General features: G+C 33.9%; 7 protein-coding genes and 2 pseudogenes across 8 annotated transcripts; all 9 read left to right on the top strand.

The window, feature by feature from the left end:
* The first annotated feature begins 1115 nt into the window (after positions 1-1115).
* LOC123196501 (21 kDa seed protein-like) lies at positions 1116-1802 on the top strand. Its single transcript, XM_044610564.1, has one exon. It carries the CDS (start codon positions 1116-1118, stop codon positions 1800-1802), a length of 687 nt encoding a protein of 228 aa, XP_044466499.1.
* Positions 1803-2335: 533 nt separating this feature from the next.
* LOC123195893 (pentatricopeptide repeat-containing protein At2g20540-like) lies at positions 2336-24824 on the top strand. 2 transcript variants are annotated; one of them, XM_044609757.1, is made up of 4 exons: positions 2336-2898; positions 20237-22664; positions 22750-22819; positions 24222-24824. In XM_044609757.1, the coding sequence occupies exon 2, from the start codon at positions 21023-21025 to the stop codon at positions 22247-22249; it is 1227 nt and encodes a 408-aa protein (XP_044465692.1). In that variant the 5' UTR covers positions 2336-2898; positions 20237-21022; the 3' UTR covers positions 22250-22664; positions 22750-22819; positions 24222-24824. The 2 variants fall into 2 exon arrangements, with proteins under 2 accessions (XP_044465692.1, XP_044465691.1); XM_044609756.1 differs by lacking the exon at positions 2336-2898 and having other exon boundaries at positions 19714-22311; positions 22538-22664.
* On the top strand, positions 2893-7476 carry LOC123195891 (pentatricopeptide repeat-containing protein At2g29760, chloroplastic-like). Its single transcript, XM_044609754.1, has 5 exons — positions 2893-4964; positions 5089-5109; positions 5191-5314; positions 5400-5469; positions 7030-7476. Exon 1 carries the CDS (start codon positions 3334-3336, stop codon positions 4900-4902), a length of 1569 nt encoding a protein of 522 aa, XP_044465689.1. The 5' UTR covers positions 2893-3333; the 3' UTR covers positions 4903-4964; positions 5089-5109; positions 5191-5314; positions 5400-5469; positions 7030-7476.
* LOC123195896 (kunitz trypsin inhibitor 5-like) lies at positions 7111-7877 on the top strand. The gene has a single exon (XM_044609760.1). The coding sequence runs from the start codon at positions 7145-7147 to the stop codon at positions 7781-7783; it is 639 nt and encodes a 212-aa protein (XP_044465695.1). The 5' UTR covers positions 7111-7144; the 3' UTR covers positions 7784-7877.
* On the top strand, positions 9684-10614 carry LOC123195894 (kunitz trypsin inhibitor 5-like). Its single transcript, XM_044609758.1, has one exon. It carries the CDS (start codon positions 9694-9696, stop codon positions 10489-10491), a length of 798 nt encoding a protein of 265 aa, XP_044465693.1. The 5' UTR covers positions 9684-9693; the 3' UTR covers positions 10492-10614.
* Positions 11150-14223, top strand: LOC123195892 (annotated as a pseudogene).
* LOC123195897 lies at positions 15862-16617 on the top strand (annotated as a pseudogene).
* Positions 18444-19130, top strand: LOC123196500 (kunitz trypsin inhibitor 5-like). The gene has a single exon (XM_044610563.1). It carries the CDS (start codon positions 18444-18446, stop codon positions 19128-19130), a length of 687 nt encoding a protein of 228 aa, XP_044466498.1.
* On the top strand, positions 24235-25069 carry LOC123195895 (kunitz trypsin inhibitor 5-like). The gene has a single exon (XM_044609759.1). It carries the CDS (start codon positions 24337-24339, stop codon positions 24973-24975), a length of 639 nt encoding a protein of 212 aa, XP_044465694.1. The 5' UTR covers positions 24235-24336; the 3' UTR covers positions 24976-25069.
* Positions 25070-26090: the final 1021 nt, after the last annotated feature.

Raw genomic sequence — 26090 nt, 5'->3', positions numbered from 1 at the left:
GTTTCAATCCAAGCAAACCTCAAATATATATCCGAAATTCATACTCTTTCCTCAAAACTTCGTCATTTCTTTCAGTGGAATAGATATGTAGTCACTTTCGTTAATTTGTTGGACCATCCCTTATATATAGCAAATAATAATAGAATTCGCAATATTTTTGTAAACTCATATGTATAAGAATTATCAGATATTATCGAAACAATAATACTTCATGTATCAATAATGGGTACAAAAATAAATACAAATATTAATATATTATTATATGATTAATTGATTTTAAATTAAAAATAAATTAAAATAAATACATGTAATATTACTTATGTCATTAACACCTTTTTATTAATTATTGATTCTTGTTATCTCTTGAAGCATTAATTAGGATTAAAATCTACATTAAAACCATAAGAAATTGGGATTTAAACTTCAATTAATACCTCAATAATTCTAATTTTGAAAGAGTAAAGAAACGAATAGTTAGTAAAATGTCCAATTCAATAGATGCATACATTTGGAAATGAAGTTGGACCACGATCCCTGAAATGAATTGTGATGTAAAATTTTATGAGGACCAGCAATTCTTGTGAGGTTGTATTTAATTATGGGGTTGATTTAAACCAAATTAAATTCAAATAAGGATTAGTTGAAGTTTAATCTTAATCTAAAATAATTGTTTTAAAACCGAATTTAATTTATTTGATTAATGATGAATTCATCGAAGAAACAACTAGAAAGTACCGGAGAAAAAAAGAAGAAAATGAAAGGTCTCCACATAAAAAAAAAAAGAGATAAATCGTTACAAAAAAATTAAAAGATAAAAAGTTATTAGAAAAAATGAATTTGCCTATAAATTCCTACGGACTCAACATCAAGCTAAGATTATCTTTGTTTAAACTTTATTCATTTCAACCAAACATAATCGACCTACTTGGATAGCTTGGATTGAATGAACTATATCCACCCATATACATATATAATTACATAGGTCTATACCCCTGAAAAGATAATCTCTTTCATGTGCCACCTTACACGTGCGTACCAAAAGATACCTCTATAAATTGAAGTTCTTTCAAGCCTCGATCTCTACACATCAAACAGCCTTAAATTTTGAGGCAACCATGAAAGCTGCTTCCTTACTTACCATCCTTCTGCTTGCCATCATCACCCCAAAACCCTTATCGGCGACTGGGGATCCGCAGCCTTTACTTGACAGCAATGGTGACCGGGTCCTCGCTGGAACTCCTTACTACGCAGTAACAATATACAAAGGACCTGCTGCCGGCATCGTCAGCCTTGCCGGAGGCAGCAACTACTGCCCATTTGATGTCATTCTATCCACAAAACTGGACAGGGGTCAGCCATTGTTGATCTCACCAGCTACTGCAGATCCAGAAGGAATTGTTTATGACTCCACTGACGTAAACATCAAGTTCTCCAATGTTTCAGAAGGCATCTGCTCAGAGACCTCATTTGTTTGGAAGGTAGCTGACTACGACACATTTTGGGGCGCCTGGTTCATAACAACGAACGGAACAGAAGGGAATCCTGGAGCCTATACAGTGCAAAATTGGTTCAAATTTGAGAGGTTTTTTGGGACTAAAAATGTGTACTATTTTGTTCATTGTCCAAAAGTGTGCGCGACTTGTGTAACTTTGTGCAGCGAGGTTGGAGTTTTTACTACTACAAGAGCTCTGGCTCTGAAACCTGAGAGAGATTTTTTAGTGTTTCGGCTCGTCAAGGCTGAGGACTATAAGCCGCTCCTTGCTGACAGTTCTTCATCATCATCATCCAAGCTCGAGCAGTAATCAGATAAAAATGGCTAGTTGATCATGTTTAGACTGCTGGATTGTAATAAGAGAATAAGGTTGTTAATGTTGTAAGACTCACTGTTGAAAATTAATTTCAATAAAAGATTCGTGCTTAAGTTCGTAATATTGTCTTGCATGGTTCATTTGGTTTAAATTATCAACTAATTAATATACGTGACTTTATCCACTACTGAAAGAAACTCTGTCTTGTTTTAAAATTAAATTCGATCTAAATTATTCATATTCAAATTTAAATAAATCTATTTAAATTTGGTCAAAATGATTATATAAAATTACAAAATTCTTATTTTACACATACATAAAAACAACTATTAAAAAATACTTTGAGAGAATAATTTTTTCATTCTCACACTTTTATATATATTTATGTATATATATATATTTTGATAATCAGAGATATCATCCATATTTATTAAATAAATAAATAAATTAAAATATAATATAATTATTATATTAAATAAATAAAAATTTTAATGCTTTATAAGTTTTGTTATCCTTATAATCTCTTCTCGCATATTTTCTTTCTCTTGCTTTTTTTTAATCTTTTGTCATCTTCTTTCTTCTTTTACTTGAAATTGAGCATGTCGGTAACCCCCTTTCTTTGAATCAATTGCGACTCTCCATTCAATCAATTACAACTGCAACAATGATCCATCCTTTTTGTTCAACCAATTACATCAACAACAGCCACCCATTCTGGCGCATGTTCGTAAACCTCCCCGATTGTTACACAATCCCAAATCTAAGCCTTCAACAATCTATTCATCGTTGATTCTGATATATTGGTCATTGATTACCATTGAAAAACTTTCAATGGTTGGAAAATTATCTTCCACTTGTGTTTTTTATATAGAGATGTACCTAATTTTGAAGTAGAGTTTATCCATCAAGATTTCATAAAAGTTTTGCTATATGTGGATATGAATCGACGCTTTGGTTGGCATAATCACCCCTCCATTGCCAATATGTTTTTTGTTTGAGAAGAATGAGAAAAGTTGGATGAAAATGAATGAAGTTAATGGGTGAGGGCGGGGTTGAGGACCCGAGAGGTGTCCTGTGTCAAGTTTGAGAGGTGACATGTGGTAGAGGAGAAATTGAGAGCGGAGATGAGCGACTTCGGTGAAAAGAGTGTGTAAATTTTTCATTAGAGAGGTTGCGTGGTGAAGATATCAACGAAGAGAAGAAGAAAAAATTAAAAAAAGAGAACACTTTTTTTTTTTTTCAAAAAGAATTGCAATGTGTTCAAACGAAATAATGTTGAATGATTCATTTGCCTTTTGCCACATGCTGGATTGCCGTGTATGTCTAGCTGCAGTATTCTCATACAGGGTGTTTATTAGACAGCAACTCTTCTCAAAATGGAACGCAGTTTTCAACATTTATCGCATCGTCTTCTCCATCAAGCGACTCTTGGATTCTGTAATACAGTTCAAGTACTGGACATTTCTTTAACAATGTGGTCCAAATTCTCTATCAATGTTTCAAACTAATTCTGTACCTCCAAGTCATGAACTGCAAACACTTGCAAATCCTGTTGCGCCAATGTAAATCTCTTGCTTTTCTGAAACAAATCCACGCTCAAGCAGTAACGCTTGCACTTCTCCACGATCACCAACCTTTTGTGTGCAAATTGCTTAACTCTTACGCCAAATTCGGAACCTCACAGGAACCCAACACCCTCTTCAGTCAAATTCAAAACCCAGATATAGTTTCATGGACATGTCTCATTAATCTTCACGTGGAAACTGGAGAACCCAGTAAAGCTTTGTGGGTATTTTCTCGTTTAATTTGTAGTAATATAAAACCTGATAGCTATTCTGTTGTTGCTGCTTTGTCAGCGTGTAAACGTACGAAAAATTTAGCATGTAGTAGGATAGTTCATGGGATAATCGTCATGTTTTCATTAGGGTTGGACCCAATTATGGGTAATGCGCTGATTGATTCGTATAGCAAGAATAAAGATATTGAATCGGCTGTGAAAGTTTTTAAATGTATGGAATTTAGAGATATTGCTTCATGGAATAGTATGCTTAATGGGTTTGTAATGGTCAATGATTTGGAGTCTTCGCGCTGGGTGTTTGATGAAATGCCTGAGAGAAATTCAGTTTCTTGGAATGCAATGATAACGGGTTATGTTCGGGGGTGGGAAATAGTTGAGGCATTGAAACTTTTTAGGGATATGAAAGCAGGAGGGGAGTATTGTACGGTGATTACGATTGTGGCTGTATTGTCAGGTTGTGTTGACATCGGAGCTCTTGATTTTGGTAAATGCATTCATGGTTATGTCAATAAAAGTAACCTGGCTTTTGGTGTTACCGTGAATAATGCTTTAATGAATATGTATGCAAAAAGTGGAAGTCTTGATGTGGCATTAAAGGTATTTAGTGAGGTACGGGAGAAGGATGTATTTTCATGGACTACTTTAATATCAGGATATGCATTTCATGGTAAAGGGAAGAATGCTCTTGAGGCTTTTGGTGACATGACAGAATCGAATATCAAACCAAATGAGGTTACAATTTTGTCAGTTTTATCTGCTTGTAGTCATGCAGGGTTTCTTGTTGAGGGTCAGAGATTGTTCAATAGGATGAACCAGTTCTATAGTTTGAAACCCAAGATTGAGCATTATGGATGCATGGTGGATCTTCTTTGCCGAGCTGGGCTTTTAGAAGAAGCTAAAGATTTTATTGAACAGATGCCAATTAACCCAGGTGCCATTATCTGGAGATCATTACTTAGGGCTTGTTTGGTGTATGGGAACTTGAATTTAGCTGAAATGGCTGCAAAAATGTTAATTGAATTAGAACCAGATGATGATGGGATTTATATACTATTACGGAATATTTATTTTGCTGCAAATAGGCAGGAAGATGCATTAAAGATGAGGATGTGGAAGCGAAATCAAAAAGTAAAGAAAAAATATGGGTGTAGTTGGGTTGTGGTGAATGGTGTTACTCATGAATTCACAGCTGAATATGTGATGCACCACGCCAAAACAGAATCTTTCTTGGTTCTGGAAGGAATCAATGAGCAAATACAGTTGGATGGCCAATTTTTCTTTTTGGAACGAAAGTAGACAATTATGTTGACGGTGAATCATGTTTGGAAGACATTAGGGGCATTGAGGACCTATGATAAGTAATAATTCATTCATCTCTGTTTTTTATATTTTTACAAGCATTCTGTTTTTATATTTGGTACTGTACTTTGTTTACTGGGATCAAAAACTATGTAATTAACTCAAAACTATGATTTATGACAGAATTTGCTCACCATTAAAAAGGTAACCTTCTGCCTGGGGTAATAATAGCTTGATGGTATGGCTTTGATTGTTTTATTGACAACTTTATTAGTACCATTTCAGGTTTTCAAGCAAGGGAACAAGACTACAGACACAAATTTATAGAACAGTTTGTTAAGTTTCTTCTAGGGGTCTGTAGAACTCATTGCAAAGATAAACAGTTTCTTTTGACATGATTTCTCTCGAGGTAAGTCTCCTGTTCACTTAATTTAGTGGATAAGAAGCAGCTTGTTTGGAAATGTTTTATCTCTGATGTCTAATACTTCATGTAGAAACGCAGCATTCAGTTACCTGGTTTGAAGCATATCGCTGGCTTGTCAATAGAACTTCTAAAACGAGCAGGTATACATTTCTTTTTGTTTTATTATTTGATGGCTGCCATGGTTGGATATAACATGATAAGCTATATTAACGTCTGGCACAACCCTAATTCCACCTACTACAATGCCCATCTTGTTTTGTGTTCCTCTGGATTTAACTCATCGAGTTATTGCTAACCTAACCAAATCTTATTATTCATTATGCCCTTTCACCTTTGTGGTTAGAAAGAAAACTTCTAGCTGGCTGATTTGACCATCTAAACTTATTCACCTTGTATGGAATAAGCATTCCTGATGCCTGCAGTTTTCAAACTAGGAGGGAAACGAAGATCATTTCAATGAATTTTTAATGTGCATGAAACCAAAGATCTTGCCTATAATCCTAATCGATGATCAAAAGTTTAGTTTATTTTTCATTCCTGTTCATATATGTTTTAGATAAGGTGATAAAAAATAAACCGGAGTATGACAACAAATATATAAATGACTATTGGAAATCCGGTGTTAATTGTCTAGTTACTGAATTTAAGAATAACTGAATAAGATTAATTATTATTTTTTTGTCTATAAAGTAAATTAGCGGTTTTCTTGAATATAATGGAGTTCATATATGTAACTTCCAAATATAGGAAATTGGATTCATATAATTACAATGTAATTTTGATAGTTAATTAAAGAGAGAAATTATACAATTCTTATGCTCTCGCTCAGTTTTATGGTAACAAAGCTATAAAGGTCAAACGGTCATTAATCTAATACCCGTTTGAGTATGGTGGGTTGAGCTAAAATTAGTCGTTTGAAAAGCCGTTTGAGTATGGTAGGCAAGTTGAAAGAAGCCAGACCCCTGACTTAAAACTTAGGTGAACCCATGGGTTAACCTAAAAGAACTAGTCATGTTTTAGGTTGAGCTAAGAAGAATCAGATCCAATTTAGATGGGTCATCCCATATATGACAATTGTTAACTAGTGGCTCAATTATATTTGAGGAGGAATGTTGGAATGTATAATTCTCCCATGGAAAAGCAATATAATGTAAAAGTATATAATGTAATAGATATCTAAGTTAGATGGACTAAAGTCTTTTTATAATTGAAGCCCAAACATATTAAATCTCATAATTAATAAAGGCCAAACAACTATTTTACACCCAAGGTTTTGATGCGAACCCAACTTTTCATTTAATAATTATTGAAAATTCAAATATGTACTTATTTGTTAAATTTCACTGTTGTTGTTAGAGGTAAAATTTTTATTTAATAAAAATATTAAAAAATATACACAAATTCATCACTATCCCCAGGTTTAAAAGCTAACAACTACATCAGAAAATAAACTAGGGTGTTTGGACTTTCAATTCTATGTCAAATCTTTGACTTCATAATTAGGACATGTCAAATTAGCTGAAATAGAAAAATCAATTCATGTGCCTGGAAATTTCGGGAAATGAATATAATGTGTTAAATACTTTGTTGCATTTTCCTTCAGAGAATACTTCTGATTATATGTATAGAGACCTTGATTAGCATTGGACCAATTCAATACATGAAAAGACCCTTGTTTATCTGAACTGATGAATTTGCAGGTTGGTCAATTCAGGCCAGCTCAGCTTGTCCTCCACAACTCTTCAACCTTTGAATAGAGATCGTGTTGTCCATCGCCGATCTCTATAAGTACAAGCTCTTCTAATTCATTTTCACATGAAAGCAGCAGTGATAACAATGAAGTCTACATTAGCAGTACTCAGCTCCTTCCTTATCTTTGCCTTTGTAACAAGGTCATTGCCTGTGGCAGCCAGTGCTGCACCTGATCCAGTGCTAGACATCGGTGGCCAGAATCTTCACACAGGCACCAACTATTACATCTTGCCAGCTGTTCGTGGGAGAGGCGGTGGTCTTACTCTTGCCAGCACTGGAAATGAAACCTGTCCTCTCGATGTCGTTCAGGAGCAACATGAGGTAAAAAATGGCCTGCCACTAACATTTTCACCTGTGAACCTCACAAAAGGCGTTGTCCGCGTATCCACTGATATGAACATCAAGTTCTCCGCTGCAACGATCTGTGTCCAATCAACAGTGTGGAAGCTTGACAGCCATGATGACTCTCTGGGACAATGGTTCGTGACAAGTGGGGGAGTCGAAGGTAATCCTGGCCGCGAAACAACCAGCAACTGGTTTAAGATCGAGAAGTATGATAACGACTACAAGCTTGTTTTCTGCCCTTCTGTGTGTGACTTCTGCAAAGTTTTATGCAGAGATATCGGCATTTATATCGATGGTGGGATACGCCGCCTCGCCCTGAGTGATGTTCCATTCAAAGTCATGTTCAAGAGGGCATGAAGATCTGCTGATATAGGAAGACAAATGCTATAAATCATCTATGTTTATTCCCTTTAAATCAATATACAAACTATAATAAAAGTTGCTTCAGTAATGCTCTAGTCCTGGGAAATTCTTTGTTGTTCATTTATGATCTGTAGATTGTGTAGAATAACCATACGAGAAAAAGGACTTGTCAAAATAAAATATTGATAACAAATCGATTTTTTGGTGTGACAACACGGCTTGACAAGAGGACTTGTTAAATTTGTCTTTTATGGGGGTTTTCACATCAGGAATTTGTATTCAATATATATATATATATATATATATATATATATATATATATATCTATATATATATATTAGCAATTTTTCATTGTTCTGTAAATGAAAGCTGGATATATCTCTTTCATGCTTGACCCCATTCTAAGAAGCTTAAAGTGTAATGTAAGTAATGCCGAGTGTTGTGTTTGGACCTTATGAAATCCTAAATAATTAAAATCCAATTGGGTAGTTGGAGTGGAACCACTAGAGTTAAACTCGGGTTTGTGCTAGATTGAGTTTAGTTTGAGAAGAGTTGAATTTAAGCTTGGATACAATATCAAATTAACCTCAAATTAAGTTTGATTCAATACTATAGTTAAACCAAAATCGATAAAATCAATATTGTTTCAATGCGTATTAGTAAAAATGATATTATTTTAACTCATTTGAATCGAGTTTTTCAAATTTATCAATTTTATAAATCGAATACTTTTCAAACTCAAGTTATATGGTACATAACCTCTTAGACTCGAGTTTGAGCTAAACTTGGTCTAAATTGAACTTAAATCAGTTTGGTTTCAATTCAACCTTAGTGGTGAGCAAACCTTAAAAAAAAAAAAAAAAAAAAAAAAATATATATATATATATATATATATATATATATATATATATATATATATATATCCAAAATTCATATCCTTTCCTTAAAACTTCGTCATTTCTTTCAGTGGAACAGATATATAGTCACTTTCATTAATTTGTTGGACCATCCCTTATATGTAGCAAATAATAGTAGAATTCACTATATATTTGTAAACTCATGCGTATAAGAATTATCAGATATTTTTGAAACAATAATACTTTACATATCAATAATGGATACAAAAATAAATACAAATATTAATATATTATTATATGATTAATTAATTTTAAATTAAAGATAAATTAAAATAAATACATATAATATTACTTGTATCATTAACACCTTTTTATTAATTATTGATTCTTGTTATCTCTTAAAGCATTAATTAGGATTAAAATCTACATTAAAACCATAAGAAATTGGGATTTAAACTTCAATTAATATCTCAATAATTCTAATTTTGAAAAAGTAAAGAAACGAATAGTTAGTAAAATGTCCAATTCAACAGATGCATACATTTGCAAATGAGGTTGGACCACGATCCCTGAAATGAATTGTGATGTAAAATTTTATGAGGACCAACAATCTATGTGAGATTGTATTCAATTTTAGGGTTGATTTAAACCAAATTAAATTCAAATAAAGATTAGTTAAAGTTTAATCTGAATCTAAAATGATTGTTTTAAAACCTAATTTAATTTATTTGATTGATGATGAATTTATCTAAGAAACAACTAGAAAGCCATCGGAGAAAAGGAGAAGAAAACGAAAGGTCTCCATATATTAAAAAAAAAGATAAATAGTCAGAAAAAAATTATAAGATGAAAGTTATTAGAAAAGATGAATTTGTCTATAAATTTCTACGGACTTAACATCAAGCTAAGATTATCTTTGTTTAAACTTTATTCATTTCAACCAAACATAATCGACCTACTTGGATAGCTTGGATTGAATGAACTATATCCACCCATATACATATATAATTACATAGGTCTATACCCCTGAAAAAGATAATTTCTTACATGTGCCACCTTACACGCACGTACCAAAAGATCATCCTCTACCTCTATAAATTGAAGTTCTTTCAAGCTTCGATCTTTACACATCAAACAGCCTTAAATTTTGAAGCAACCATGAAAGCTGCTTCCTTACTTCCCATCCTTCTGCTTGCCTTCATCAACCCAAAACCCTTATCGGCGACTGGGGATCCGCAGCCTTTACTTGACAGCAATGGTGACCGGGTCCTCGCTGGAACTCCTTACTACGCAGTAACAATATACAGAGGACCTGCTGCCGGCATCGTCAGCCTTGCCGGAGGCAGCAACTACTGCCCATTTGATGTCATTCTATCCACAAAACTGGACAGGGGTCAGCCATTGTTGATCTCACCAGCTACTGCAGTTCCAGGAGGAATTGTTTATGACTCCACTGACGTAAACATCAAGTTCTCCAATGTTTCAGAAGGCATCTGCTCAGAGACCTCATTTGTTTGGAAGGTAGCTGACTACGACACATTTTGGGGCGCCTGGTTCATAACAACGAACGGAACAGAAGGGAATCCTGGAGCCTATACAGTGCAAAATTGGTTCAAATTTGAGAGGTTTTTTGGGACTAAAAATGTGTACTATTTTGTTCATTGTCCAAAAGTGTGCGCGACCTGTGTAACTTTGTGCAGCGAGGTTGGAGTTTTTACTACTACAAGAGCTCTGGCTCTGAAGCCTGAGAGAGATTTTTTAGTGTTTCGGCTCGTCAAGGCTGAGGACTATAAGCTGCTCCTTGCTGACAGTTCTTCATCATCATCATCCCAGCTCGAACTGTAATCAGATAAAAATGGCTAGTTGATCATGTTTAGACTGCTGGATTGTAATAATAGAATAAGGTTGTTAATGTTGTAAGATCACTGTTGAAAATTAATTTCAATAAAAGATTCATGCTTAAGTTCATAATATCGTCTTGCATGGTTCATTTGGATTAAATTATCAACAAATTAACATACGTGATTATGATTGTTTTATCCACCACGGAGAGAATCCTTGCCTTGTTTCTAAGATTAGATGCAATTTGAATTATTTAAATACGAATTCGAATAGAATAAATCTAAATTTTATTAAAATGGTCATATAGAATTACAAAATTCTCATTTTACACATACATAAAAACAACTATTAAAAAATATTTTAAGAAAATAATTTTCCCGTTTTTACAATATTATATATATTTATATTCCATTTCTTCTCTTTTGCTCGCTATATATATATAAAATGAAAGACTCCCTCCATATTGATAAACTTGGAGTATAATATAATTATTATATCAGATAAATTAAGATTTTATAAATATGATGAAAACTTAAATTTAAATTTTTATTTTAAAAATTTCAATACTTTATCAATTTTGTTAATATTTACAGTATTTTTCTAGTATATCGGATATTTTCTTTCACCCACTTTTTTTCTTTTTTAAATCTTCTTTCTTCTTTAACTTGGAATTGGGCATGTCGGTAACTCCCTTTATTTGAATCAATTGCGATTCTCCATTTAAGCAATTACAACAGCAACAATGCTCTATCCTTTTTGTTCAACCAGTTACATCAACAACAGCCACCCATCCTCGCGCATGTTCGTAAACCTCCTCGATTGCTACACAATCCCAATTCTAAGCCTTCAACAATCTATTCATCCTTGATTCTGATATGTTGGTCATTGATTACCATTGAAAAACTTTCAATCTTCGGAAAAGTATCTTCCAGTTGTGTGTTTTTATGCAGAGATGTACCTAATTTTGAAGCAGAGGTTATCCATCAAGATTTCATAAAAGTTTTTTGCTATATGTGGATATGACTCGACGCTTTGGTTGGCATAATCATCCCCCAAACGTTGCCAATATGTTTTTTGTTTGAGAAGAATGGAAAAGTTGGATGAAAATGAATGAAGTAAATGGGTAAGGGCGGGGTTGAGGACCCGAGAGGTGTCATGTGTCAAGTTTGAGAGGTGGCATGTGGTAGAGGAGAGAGCAGAGGAGAAATTGAGAGCGGAGATGAGCGACTTCGGTGAAAAGAGTGTGTAAATTTTTCATTAGAGAGGTTGCGTGAAGATATCAACGAAGAGAAGAAGAAAAAATTAAAAAAAAAAACACGTTTTTTTTTAAAAAAGAATTGCAATGTGTTCAAACGAAATAATGTTGAATGATTCATTTGCCTTTTGTCACATGCTGGATTGCCGTGTTTGTCTAGCCGCAGTATTCTCATACAGGGTGTTTATTAGACAGCAACTCTTCTCAAAATGGAACGCAGTTTTCAACATTTATCGCATCGTGTTCTCCATCAAGCGACTCTTGGATTCTGTAATACAGTTCAAGTACTGGACATTTCTTTAACAATGTGGTCCAAATTCTCTATGAATGTTTCAAACTAATTCTGTACCTCCAAGTCATGAACTACAAACACTTGCAAATCCTGTTGCGCCAAAGTAAATCTCTTGCTTTTCTGAAACAAATCCACGCTCAAGCAGTAACGCTTGCACTTCTCCACGATCACCAACCTTTTGTGTGCATATTGCTTAACTCTTACGCCAAATTCGGAACCTCACAGGAACCCAAAACCCTCTTCAGTCAAATTCAAAACCCAGATATAGTTTCATGGACATGTCTCATTAATCTTCACGTGGAAACTGGAGAACCCAGTAAAGCTTTGTGGGTATTTTCTCGTTTAATTTGTAGTAATATAAAACCTGATAGCTATTCTGTTGTTGCTGCTTTGTCAGCGTGTAAACGTATGAAAAATTTAGCTTGTAGTAGGATAGTTCATGGGATAATCGTCATGTTTTGATTAGGGTTGGACCCAACTGTGGGTAATGCGCTGATTGATTTGTATAGCAAAAATAAAGATATTGAATCGGCTCTGAAAGTTTTTAAATGTATGGAATTTAGAGATATTGCTTCATGGAATAGTTTGCTCAATGGGTTTGTAATGGTCAATGATTTGGAGTCTTCGCGCTGGGTGTTTGATGAAATGCCTGAAAGAAATTCAGTTTCTTGGAATGCAATGATAACGGGTTGTGTTCGGGGGTGGGAAATAGTTGAGGCATTGAAACTTTTTAGGGATATGAAAGCAGGAGGGGAGTATTGTACGGTGATTACGATTGTGGCTGTATTGTCAGGTTGTGCTGACATTGGAGCTCTTGATTTTGGTAAATGCATTCATGGTTATGTTAATAAAAGTAACCTTGCTTTTGGTGTTACCGTGAATAATGCTTTAATGGATATGTATGCAAAAAGTGAATGTCTTGATATGGCATTAAAGGTATTTAGTGAGGTACGGGAGAAGGATGTATTTTCATGGACTACTTTAATATCATGATATGCATTTCATGGTAAAGGGAAGAATGCTCTTGAGGCTTTTGGTGACATGACAGAATCGAATATCAAACCAAATGAGGTTGCATTTTTGTCAGTTTTATCTGCTTGTAGTCATGCAGGGTTTCTTGTTGAGGGTCAGAGATTGTTCAATAGGATGAACCAGTTCTATAGTTTGAAACCCAAGATTGAGCATTATGGGTGCATGGTGGATCTTCTTTGCCGAGCTGGGCTTTTAGAAGAAGCTAAAGATTTTATTGAACAGATGCCAATTAACCCAGATTCCATTATCTGGAGATCATTACTTAGGGCTTGTTTGGTGTATGGGAACTTGAATTTAGCTGAAATGGCTGCAAAAATATTAATTGAATTAGAACCAGATGACGATGGGATTTATATACTATTATGGAATATTTATTTTGCTGCAAATAGGCAGAAAGATGCATTAAAGATGAGGACGTGGATGCGAAATCAAAAAATAAAGAAAAAATATGGGTGTAGCTGGGTTGAGGTGAATGGTGTTACTAATGAATTCACAGCTGAATATGTGATGCACCATGCCAAAACAGAATCTTTCTTGGTTCTAGAAGGAATCAATGAGCAAATACAGTTGGATGGCCAATTTTTCTTTTTGGAATGAAAGTAGACAATTATATTGACGGTTAATCATGTTTGGAAGACACTATGGGCATTGAGGACCTATGGTAGGAAATAATTCATTCATCCCCCTTTTTAAATATTTTTACAAGTATTCTGTTTTTATTTTTTGTACTTTTGTTTATTGAGATCAAAAACTATGTAATTAACTCAAAACTATGATTTATGACAAAGAATTTGCTCATTATTAAAAACGTTACCTTTTGTCTGGGGTAATAATAGCTCAATGGTATGCCTTTGATTGTTTTATTGACAAATTGATTAGTACCATTTCAGGTTTTCAAGCAAGGGAACAAGACTACAGACTCCACGAATTTATAGAACAGTTTGTTCAAGTTTCTTCTAGGGGTCTGTAAAACTCATCGCAAAGATAAACAGTTTCTTTTGGCATGATTTATCTCAAGGTAAGTCTCCTGTTCACTTAATTTAGTGGATAAAAATGTTTTATCTCTGATATCTAATACTTCATGTAGAAACACAGCATTCAGTTACCTGGTTTGAAGCATATCGCTGGCTTGTCAATAGAACTTCTAAAACGGGCATACATTTCTTTTTGTTTTATTATTTGATGGCTGCCATGGTTGGATATAACATGATAAGCTATATTAACATCTGGCATGACCCTAACTCCACCTACTACAATGCCCATCTTGTTTTGTGTTCCTCTGGATTTAACTCATCGAGTTATTGCTAACCTAACCAAATCTTATTATTCATTATGCCCTTTCACCTTTGTGGTTAGAAACAAAACTTCTAGCTGGCTGATTTGACCATCTAAACTTTTTCACCTTGTATGGAATATGCATTCCTGATGCCTGCAGTTTTCAAACTAGGCCAGGAAAAGAAGATCATTTCAATGAATTTTTAATGTGCATGAAACCAAAGATCTTGCCTATAATCCTAATATTAGTTTATTTTTCATTCCTGTTCATATATGTTTTAGATAAAGTGATCAAAAATAAACCAAAGTATGACAACAAATATATAAATGGCTATTGGAAATCCGGTGTTAATTGTCTAGGCACTGAATTTAAGAATAACTGAATAAGATTAATTATTATTTTTTTGTCTATAAAGTAAATTAGCGGTTTTCTTGTATATAATGGATTTCATATATGTAACTTCCAAATATAGGAAATTGGATTCATATAATTACAATGTAATTTTGATAGTTAATTAAAGAGAGAAATTATACAATTCTTATGCTCTTGCTTAGTTTTATGGTATCAAAGCTATAAAAGTCAAACAGTCATTAATCTAAGATCCGTTTGAGTATGATGGGTTGAGCTAAAAATAGTCATTCTAAGAGTCGTTTGAGCATGGCGGGCAAGTTGAAAGAAGTCAGACCCCTGGGTTAAAACTTAGGTGAACCCATAGGTTAACTTAGAAGAACTAGCCATGTTTTAGGTTGAGCTAAGAAGAACCAGAGCCAATTTAGATGGGTCATCCCATATATGACAAGTGTTAACTAGTGGCTCAATTATATTTGAGGAGGAATGTTGGAATGTATAATTCTCACATGGGAAAAGCAATATAATATAAAAATATGTAATGTAATAGATATCCAAGTTAGATTGACTAAAGTCGTTTTATAATTGAAGCCCAAACATGTTAAATCTCATAATTAATAAAGGCCAAATGACTATTTTACACCCAAGGTTTTGATGCAAACCCAACTTTCCATTTGATAACTATTAAAAATTCAAATACCTACTTATTTATTAAATTTTACTGTTGTTGTTAGGGGTAAAATTTTTATTTAATAAAAATATTAAAAAATATATACAAATTCATCACTATCCCCGGGTTTAAAAACTAACAACTAGATCAGAAAATAAATTAGGGTGTTTTGACTTTTGATTCTATGTCAAATCTTTGACTTCATAATTAGGACATGTCAAATTAGCTGAAATAGAGAAATCAATTCATGTGCCTGGAAATTTCAGGAAATGAATATAATGTGTTAAATACTTTGTTGCATTTTCCTTCAGAGAATACTTCTGATTATATGTATAGAGACCTTGATTAGCATTGGACCAATTCAATACATGAAAAAACCCTTGCTTATCTGAACTGATGACTTTGCAGGTTGGTCAATTCAGGCCAGCTTAGCTTGTCCTCCACAACTCTTCAACCTTTGAATGGAGATCATGTTGTCCATCGCCGATCTCTATAAGTATAAGCTCTTCTAATTCATTTTCACATGAAAGCAGCAGTGATAACAATGAAGTCTACATTAGCAGTACTCAGCTCCTTCCTTATCTTTGCCTTTGTAACAAGGTCATTGCCTGTGGCAGCCAGTGCTGCACCTGATCCAGTGCTTGACATCGGTGGCTAGAATCTTCACACAGGCACCAACTATTACATCTTGCCAGTTGTTCGTGGGAGAGGCGGTGGTCTTACTCTTGCCAGCACTGGAAATGAAACCTGTCCTCTCGATGTCGTTCAGGAGCAACTTGAGGTAAAAGATGGCCTGCCACTAACATTTTCACCTGTGAACCTCACAAAAGGTGTTGTCCGCGTATCCACTGATATGAACATCAAGTTCTCCGCTGCAACGATCTGTGTCCAATCAACAGTGTGGAAGCTTGACAGCCATGATGACTCTCTGGCACAATGGTTCGTGACAAGTGGGGGAGTCGAAGGTAATCCTGGCCACGAAACAATCAGCAACTGGTTTAAGATCGAGAAGTATGATAATGACTACAAGCTTGTTTTCTGCCCTTGTGTGTGTGACTTCTGCAAAGTTTTATGCAGAGATATCGGCATTTATATTGATGGTGGGATACGCCGCCTCGCCCTGAGTGATGTTCCATTCAAAGTCATGTTCAAGAGGGCATGAAGATCTGCTGATATAGGAAGACAAATGCTATAAATCATCTATGTTTATTCCCTTTAAATCAATATACAAACTATAATAAAAGTTGCTTCAGTAATGCTCTAGTCCTGGGAAATTCTTTGTTGTTCATTTATGATCTGTAGATTGTGTAGAATAACCATACGAGAAAAAGGACTTGTCAAAATAAAATATTGATAACAAATCGATTTTTTGGTGTGACAACACGGCTTGACAAGAGGACTTGTTAAATTTGTCTTTTATGGGGGTTTTCACATCAGGAATTTGTATTCAATATATATATATATTTGTAATTTTTCATTGTTCTGTAAATGAAAACTGGATATATCTCTTTCATGCTTGACCCCATTCTAAGAAGCTTAAAGTGTAATGTAAGTAATGCCAGGTGTTGTGTTTGGACCTTATGAAATCCTAAATAATTAAAATCCAACTGGGTAGTTGGAGTGGAACCACTAGAGTTAAACTCAGGTTTGTGCTAGATTGAGTTCGGTTTGAGAAGAGTTGAATTTAAACTTGAATACAATATCAAATTAAGCTCAAATTAAGTTTGATTCAATACTATAGTTAAACCAAAATCGATAAAATCAATATTGTTTCAATGCGTATTAGTAAAAATGATATTATTTTAACTCATTTGAATCGAGTTTTTCAAATTTATCAATTTTACAAATCGAATACTCTTCAAACTCAAGTTATATGTTACATAACCTCTTAGACTCGAGTTTGAGCTAAACTTTGTTTAAATTGAACTTAAATCAGTTTGGTTTCAATCCAACCCTAGTGGTGAGCAAACCTCAAAAAATATATATATATCTAAAATTCATATCCTTTCCTCAAAACTTCGTCATTTCTTTCAGTGGAACAGATATGTAGTCACTTTCATTAATTTGTTGGACCATCCCTTATATATAGCAAATAATAGTAGAATTCACTATATATTTGTAAACTCATGCGTATAAGAATTATCAGATATTTTCGAAACAATAATACTTTACATATCAATAATGGATACAAAAATAAATACAAATATTAATATATTATTATATAATTAATTAATTTTAAATTAAAGATAAATTAAAATAAATACATATAATATTACTTGTATCATTAACACCTTTTTATTAATTATTGATTTTTGTTATCTCTTGAAGGATTAATTAGGATTAAAATCTACATTAAAACCATAAGAAATTGGGATTTAAACTTCAATTAATATCTCAATAATTCTAATTTTGAAAGAGTAAAGAAACGAATAGTTAGTAAAATGTCCAATTCAACAGATGCATACATTTGCAAATGAGGTTGGACCACGATCCCTGAAATGAATTGTGATGTAAAATTTTATGAGGACCAACAATCCATGTGAGGTTGTATTCAATTTTAAGGTTGATTTAAATCAAATTAAATTCAAATAAGGATTAGTTAAAGTTTAATTTGAATCTAAAATGATTGTTTTAAAACCTAATTTAATTTATTTGATTGATGATGAATTCATCGAAGAAACAACTAGAAAGCTATCGGAGAAAAGAAGAAGAAGACGAAAGGTCTCCACATATTAAAAAAAAAGATAAATCATAAAAAAAAAATTATAAGATGAAAGTTATTAGAAAAGATAAATTTGTCTATAAATTTCTACGGACTCAACATCAAACTAAGATTATCTTTGTTTAAACTTTATTCATTTCAACCAAACATAATCGACCTACTTGGATAGCTTGGATTGAATGAACTATATCCACCCATATACATATATAATTACATAGGTCTATACCCCTGAAAAAGATAATGTCTTACATGTGCCACCTTACACGCACGTACCAAAAGATGATCCTCTACCTCTATAAATTGAAGTTCTTTCAAGCTTCGATCTTTACACATCAAACAGCCTTAAATTTTGAAGCAACCATGAAAGCTGCTTCCTTACTTCCCATCCTTCTGCTTGCCATCATCACCCCAAAGCCCTTATCGGCGACTGGGGATCCGCAGCCTTTACTTGACAGCAATGGTGACCGGGTCCTCGCTGGAACTCCTTACTACGCAGTAACAATATACAAAGGACCTGCTGCCGGCATCGTCAGCCTTGCCGGAGGCAGCAACTACTGCCCATTTGATGTCATTCTATCCACAAAACTCGACAGGGGTCAGCCATTGTTGATCTCACCAGCTACTGCAGATCCAGAAGGAATTGTTTATGACTCCACTGACGTAAACATCAAGTTCTCCAATGTTTCAGAAGGCATCTGCTCAGAGACCTCATTTGTTTGGAAGGTAGCTGACTACGACACATTTTGGGGCGCCTGGTTCATAACAACGAACGGAACAGAAGGGAATCCTGGAGCCTATACAGTGCAAAATTGGTTCAAATTTGAGAGGTTTTTTGGGACTAAAAATGTGTACTATTTTGTTCATTGTCCAAAAGTGTGCGCGACTTGTGTAACTTTGTGCAGCGAGGTTGGAGTTTTTACTGCTACAAGAGCTCTGGCTCTGAAACTTGATAGAGATTTTTTAGTGTTTCGGCTCGTCAAGGCTGAGGACTATAAGCTGCTCCTTGCTGACAGTTCTTCATCATCATCATCCAAGCTCGAACAGTAATCAGATAAAAATGGCTAGTTGATCATGTTTAGACTGCTGGATTGTAATAATAGAATAAGGTTGTTAATGTTGTAAGACTCACTGTTGAAAATTAATTTCAATAAAAGATTCGTGCTTAAGTTCGTAATATTGTCTTACATGGTTTATTTGGTTTAAATTATCAACTAATTAATATACGTGACTTTATCTACTACTGAAAGAAACTTTGTCTTGTTTTAAAATTAAATTCGATCTAAATTATTTATATTCAAATTTAAATAAATCTATTTAAATTTGGTCAAAATGGTTATATAGAATTACAAAATTCTTATTTTACACATACATAAAAACAACTATTAAAAAATACTTTAAGAGAATAATTTTTCCATTCTCACACTTTTATATATATTTATGTATATATATATTTTGATAATCAGGGATATCATCTATATTTATTAAATAAATAAATTAAAAATATAATATAATTATTATATTAAATAAATGAAAATTTTAATGCTTTATAAGTTTTGTTATCCTTATAATCTCTTCTCGCATATTCGTTATTTTCTTTCTCTTGCTTTATTTAATTTTTTGTCATCTTCTTTCTTCTTTTACTTGAAATTGAGCGCATGTCGGTAACTCTCTTTCTTTGAATCAATTGCGACTCTCCATTCAATCAATTACAACTGCAACAATGAGCCATCCTTTTTGTTCAAACCAATTACAACAACAACAGCCACCCATTTTGGCGCATGTTCGTAAACCTCCCCGATTGTTACACAATCCCAAATCTAAGCCTTCAACAATCTATTCATCCTTGATTCTGATATATTGGTCATTGATTACCATTGAAAAACTTTCAATGGTTGGAAAATTATCTTCCACTTGTGTTTTTTATATAGAGATGTACCTAATTTTGAAGTAGAGGTTATCCATCAAGATTTCATAAAAGTTTTTTGCTATATGTGGATATGAATCGACGCTTTGGTTGACATAATCACCCCTCAAAACGTTGCCAATATGTTTTTTGTTTGAGAAGAATGAGAAAAGTTGGATGAAAATGAATGAAGTTAATGGGTGAGGGCGGGGTTGAGGACCCGAGAGGTGTCCTGTGTCAAGTTTGGGAGGTGACATGTGGTAGAGGAGAGAGCAGAGGAGAAATTGAGAGCGGAGATGAGCGACTTCGGTGAAAAGAGTGTGTAAATTTTTCATTAGAGAGGTTGCGTGAAGATATCAACGAAGAGAAGAAGAAAAAATAGAAAAATAAAAATACACTTTTTTTTTTTCAAAAAGAATTGCAATGTGTTCAAACGAAATAATGTTGAATGATTCATTTGCCTTTTGTCACATGCTGGATTGCCGTGTATGTCTAGCCGCAGTATTCTCATACAGGGTGTTTATTAGACAGCAACTCTTCTCAAAATGGAACGCAGTTTTCAACATTTATCGCATCGTGTTCTCCATCAAGCGACTCTTGGATTCTGTAACACAGTTCAAGTACTGGACATTTCTTTAACAATGTGGTCCAAATTCTCTATCAATGTTTCAAACTAATTCTGTACCTCCAAGTCATGAACTACAAACACTTGCAAATCCTGTTGCGCCAAAGTAAATCTCTTGCTTTTCTAAAACAAATCCACGCTCAAGCAGTAATGCTTGCACTTCTCCACGATCACCAACCTTTTGTGTGCAAATTGCTTAACTCTTACGCCAAATTCGGAACCTCACAGGAACCCAACACCCTCTTCAGTCAAATTCAAAACCCAGATATAGTTTCATGGACATGTCTCATTAATCTTCACGTGGAAACTGGAGAACCCAGTATAGCTTTGTGGGTATTTTCTCGTTGAATTTGTAGTAATATAAAACCTGATAAGTATTCTGTTGTTGCTGCTTTGTCAGCGTGTAAACGTATGAAAAATTTAGCTTTTAGTAGGATAGTTCATGGGATAATCGTCATGTTTTCATTAGGGGTGGACCCAATTATGGGTAATGCGCTGATTGATTTTTATAGCAAGAATAAAGATATTGAATCGGCTCTGAAAGTTTTTAAATGTATGGAATTTAGAGATATTGCTTCATGGAATAGTTTGCTTAATGGGTTTGTAATGGTCAATGATTTGGAGTCTTCGCGCTGGGTTTTTGATGAAATGCCTGAGAGAAATTCAGTTTCTTGGAATGCAATGATAACGGGTTATGTTCGGGGGTGGGAAATAGTTGAGGCATTGAAACTTTTTAGGGATATGAAAGCAGGAGGGGAGTATTGTACGGTGATTACGATTGTGGCTGTATTGTCAGGTTGTGCTGACATTGGAGCTCTTGATTTTGGTAAATGCATTCATGGTTATGTCAATAAAAGTAACCTTGCTTTTGGTGTTACCGTGAATAATGCTTTAATGAATATGTATGCAAAAAGTGGATGTCTTGATGTGGCATTAAAGGTATTTAGTGAGGTACGGGAGAAGGATGTATTTCCATGGACTACTTTAATATCAGGATATGCACTTCATGGTAAAGGGAAGAATGCTCTTGAGGCTTTTGGTGACATGACAGAATCGAATATCAAACCAAATGAGGTTACATTTTTGTCAGTTTTATCTGCTTGTAGTCATGCAGGGTTTCTTGTTGAGGGTCAGAGATTGTTCAATAGGATGAACCAGTTCTATAGTTTGAAACCCAAGATTGAGCATTATGGGTGCATGGTGGATCTTCTTTGCCGAGCTGGGCTTTTAGAAGAAGCTAAAGATTTTATTGAACTGATGCCAATTAACCCAGATGCCATTATCTGGAGATCATTACTTAGGGCTTGTTTGGTGTATGGGAACTTGAATTTAGCTGAAATGGCTGCAAAAATGTTAATTGAATTAGAACCAGATGATGATGGGATTTATATACTATTACGGAATATTTATTTTGCTGCAAATAGGCAGGAAGATGCATTAAAGATGAGGATGTGGAAGCGAAATCAAAAAGTAAAGAAAAAATATGGGTCTAGTTGGGTTGAGGTGAATGGTGTTACTCATGAATTCACAACTGAATATGTGATGCACCACGCCAAAACAGAATCTTTCTTGGTTCTGGAAGGAATCAATGAGCAAATACAGTTGGATGGCCAATTTTTCTTTTTGGAACGAAAGTAGACAATTATGTTGACGGTGAATCATGTTTGGAAGACATTAGGGGCATTGAGGACCTATGATAGGTAATAATTCATTCATCTCTGTTTTTTATATTTTTACAAGCATTCTGTTTTTATATTTGGTACTGTACTTTGTTTACTGGGATCAAAAACTATGTAATTAACTCAAAACTATGATTTATGACAGAATTTGCTCACCATTAAAAAGGTTACCTTCTGCCTGGGGTAATAATAGCTTGATGGTATGGCTTTGATTGTTTTATTGACAACTTTATTAGTACCATTTCAGGTTTTCAAGCAAGGGAACAAGACTACAGACTCCACAAATTTATAGAACAGTTTGTTAAGTTTCTTCTAGGGGTCTGTAGAACTCATTGCAAAGATAAACAGTTTCTTTTGACATGATTTCTCTCGAGGTAAGTCTCCTGTTCACTTAATTTAGTGGATAAGAAGCAGCTTGTTTGGAAATGTTTTATCTCTGATGTCTAATACTTCATGTAGAAACGCAGCATTCAGTTACCTGGTTTGAAGCATATCGCTGGCTTGTCAATAGAACTTCTAAAACGGGCAGGTATACATTTCTTTTTGTTTTATTATTTGATGGCTGCCATGGTTGGATATAACATGATAAGCTATATTAACATCTGGCACAACCGTAATTCCACCTACTACAATGCCCATCTTGTTTTGTGTTCCTCTGGATTTAATGTGCATGAAACCAAACTAGGAGGGAAACGAAGATCATTTCAATGAATTTTTAATCTGCATGAAACCAAAGATCTTGCCTATAATCCTAATCGATGATCAAAAGTTTAGTTTATTTTTCATTCCTGTTCACATATGTTTTAGATAAGGTGATAAAAAATAAACCAAAGTATGACAACAAATATATAAATGACTATTGAAAATCTGGTGTTAATTGTCTAGGCACTGAATTTAGGAATAACTGAATAAGATTAATTATTATTTTTTTGTCTATAAAGTAAATTAGCGGTTTTCTTGTATATAATGGATTTCATATATGTAATTTCTAAATATAGGAAATTGGATTCATATAATTACAATGTAATTTTGATAGTTAATTAAAGAGAGAAATTATACAATTCTTATGCTCTTGCTCAGTTTTATGGTATCAAAGCTATAAAGGTCAAACAGTCATTAATCTAAGACCCGTTTAAGGATAGTGGGTTGAGCTAAAAATAGTCATTCTAAGAGTCGTTTGAGCATGGTGGGCAAGTTGAAAGAGGTCAGACCCCTGGGTTAAAACTTAGGTGAACCCATGGGTTAACCTAGAAGAACTAGCCATGTTTTAGGTTGAGCTAAGAAGAACTAGAGCCAATTTAGATGGGTCATCCCATATATGACAAGTGTTAGAGGAGGAATGTTGGAATGTATAATTCTCACATGGGAAAAGCAATATAATGTAAAAATATATAATGTACTAGATATCCAAGTTAGATTGGCTAAAGTCTTTTTATAATTGAAGCCCAAACATGTTAAATCTCATAATTAATAAAGGCCAAATGACTATTTTACACCCAAGGTTTGATGCAAACCCAATTTTCCATTTAATAACTATTGAAAATTCAAATACTTATTTATTTGTTAAATTTTACTATTATTGTTAGGGGTAAAATTTTTATTTAATAAAAATATTAAAAAATATATACAAATTCATCACTACCCCACGGGTTTAAAAACTAATAACTAGATCAGAAAATAAATTAGGGTGTTTTGACTTTCAATTCTATGTCAAATCTTTGACTTCATAATTAGGATATGTCAAATTAGCTGAAATAGAGAAATCAATTCATGTGCCTGGAAATTTCGGGAAATGAATATAATGTGTTAAATACTTTGTTGCATTTTCCTTCAGAGAATACTTCTGATTATATGTATAGAGACCTTGATTAGCATTGGACCAATTCAATACATGAAAAAACCCTTGCTTATCTGAACTGATGACTTTGCAGGTTGGTCAATTCAGGCCAGCTTAGCTTGTCCTCCACAACTCTTCAACCTTTGAATAGAGATCATGTTGTCCATCGCCGATCTCTATAAGTACAAGCTCTTCTAATTCATTTTCACATGAAAGCAGCAGTGATAACAATGAAGTCTACATTAGCAGTACTCAGCTCCTTCCTTATCTTTGCCTTTGTAACAAGGTCATTGCCTGTGGCAGCCAGTGCTGCACCTGATCCAGTGCTTGACATCGGTGGCCAGAATCTTCACACAGGCACCAACTATTACATCTTGCCAGTTGTTCGTGGGAAAGGCGGTGGTCTTACTCTTGCCAGCACTGGAAATGAAACCTGTCCTCTCGATGTCGTTCAGGAGCAACATGAGGTAAAAGATGGCCTACCACTAACATTTTCACCTGTGAACCTCACAAAAGGCGTTGTCCGTGTATCCACTGATATGAACATCAAGTTCTCCGCTGCAACGATCTGTGTCCAATCAACAGTGTGGAAGCTTGACAGCCATGATGACTCTCTGGGACAATGGTTCGTGACAAGTGGGGGAGTCGAAGGTAATCCTGGCCGCGAAACAACCAGCAACTGGTTTAAGATCGAGAAGTATGATAATGACTACAAGCTTGTTTTCTGCCCTTCTGTGTGTGACTTCTGCAAAGTTTTATGCAGAGATATCGGCATTTATATCGATGGTGGGATACGCCGCCTCGCCCTGAGTGATGTTCCATTCAAAGTCATGTTCAAGAGGGCATAAAGATCTGCTGATATAGGAAAACAAATGCTATAAATCATCTATGTTTGTTCCCTTTAAATCAATATACAAACCATAATAAAAGTTGCTTCAGTAATGCTCGAGTCCTGGGAAATTCTTTGTTGTTCATTTATGATTTGTAGTTATCATCAATAACTTGGCGCTTTCCAAAACTGTGGCTACAGGGCCACTCCAAAAATGCCAAAATTAAAATAATCTGAGGTAAAACATGTGAATATTAGGACTTTTGGCAAGGCCCCAACTGCCCAGGAGGCCGAGATTAATACCAGTTGTGGTGCGTTCACATCATCAATGACACTGCTTCAGCCCATCTTAATCATACAATTGAATCGATACCTACCGATGATTCTTGACCCTTTTCATTGGTTCCCCTTAACTTTTAAATCAGTTGGACCACCACATTATCCTTATTCTCTCCTTTACCTTGAGTGGCTGCAAATCAAATTGTCAGAGGATCGGGGTTCAAAGGATCGGTCTGTGAATTAAATCAAGCTGATCGATGATATTAATATTTATATGAATATATTTATTAATAACTTATGAATAATAATAATAATTTGAAGAATAAAAATAATATAGTTATAAAACATTTGTATTTTTTTCCCCTATTAACAACTCATTTTGTAGTGACGTTATTGAAAAGGTACTAACATATATAAAATATAATAATAATTAAGTAATTTTAAATTTAAAATAAAATAAAAATAAAATTACTTAATATTAATTTATTTGTCTCTATTAATATTTATTATTTATCCAAATATTATATTAGAAGTATAATAAACAACCATTTTGTCTTCATAATCTAAAATATTTTGCAACAGGTATAAATGTTATTTTTTAAAATTTATTAAAGATAACTAAATATTTTTCTATCTTATTTTATAAGCTATCATATATTTTAAAATTTTATTTATAGTTGTAATAGATTATACTATAATATTTATATATGTAATTTGTTGTGTTCAATTTATTGGAGGTACAATTGTTATATTTGAAACTATTTAAAGACATAAAAAATTTGAAATTTCCAAGAAACACCTTGAATATTTTTTCAAATTTGTAAAAAGCCTCTAATACATTTCATTAAAAACTCT

This window comes from Mangifera indica, chromosome 14, assembly GCF_011075055.1.
Source record: "Mangifera indica cultivar Alphonso chromosome 14, CATAS_Mindica_2.1, whole genome shotgun sequence".
In the NCBI taxonomy this organism is placed as follows: Eukaryota; Viridiplantae; Streptophyta; class Magnoliopsida; order Sapindales; family Anacardiaceae; genus Mangifera; species Mangifera indica.
Note: the sequence above shows the minus strand (reverse complement) of the source record. Positions and strands in the feature narration are given on the sequence as shown.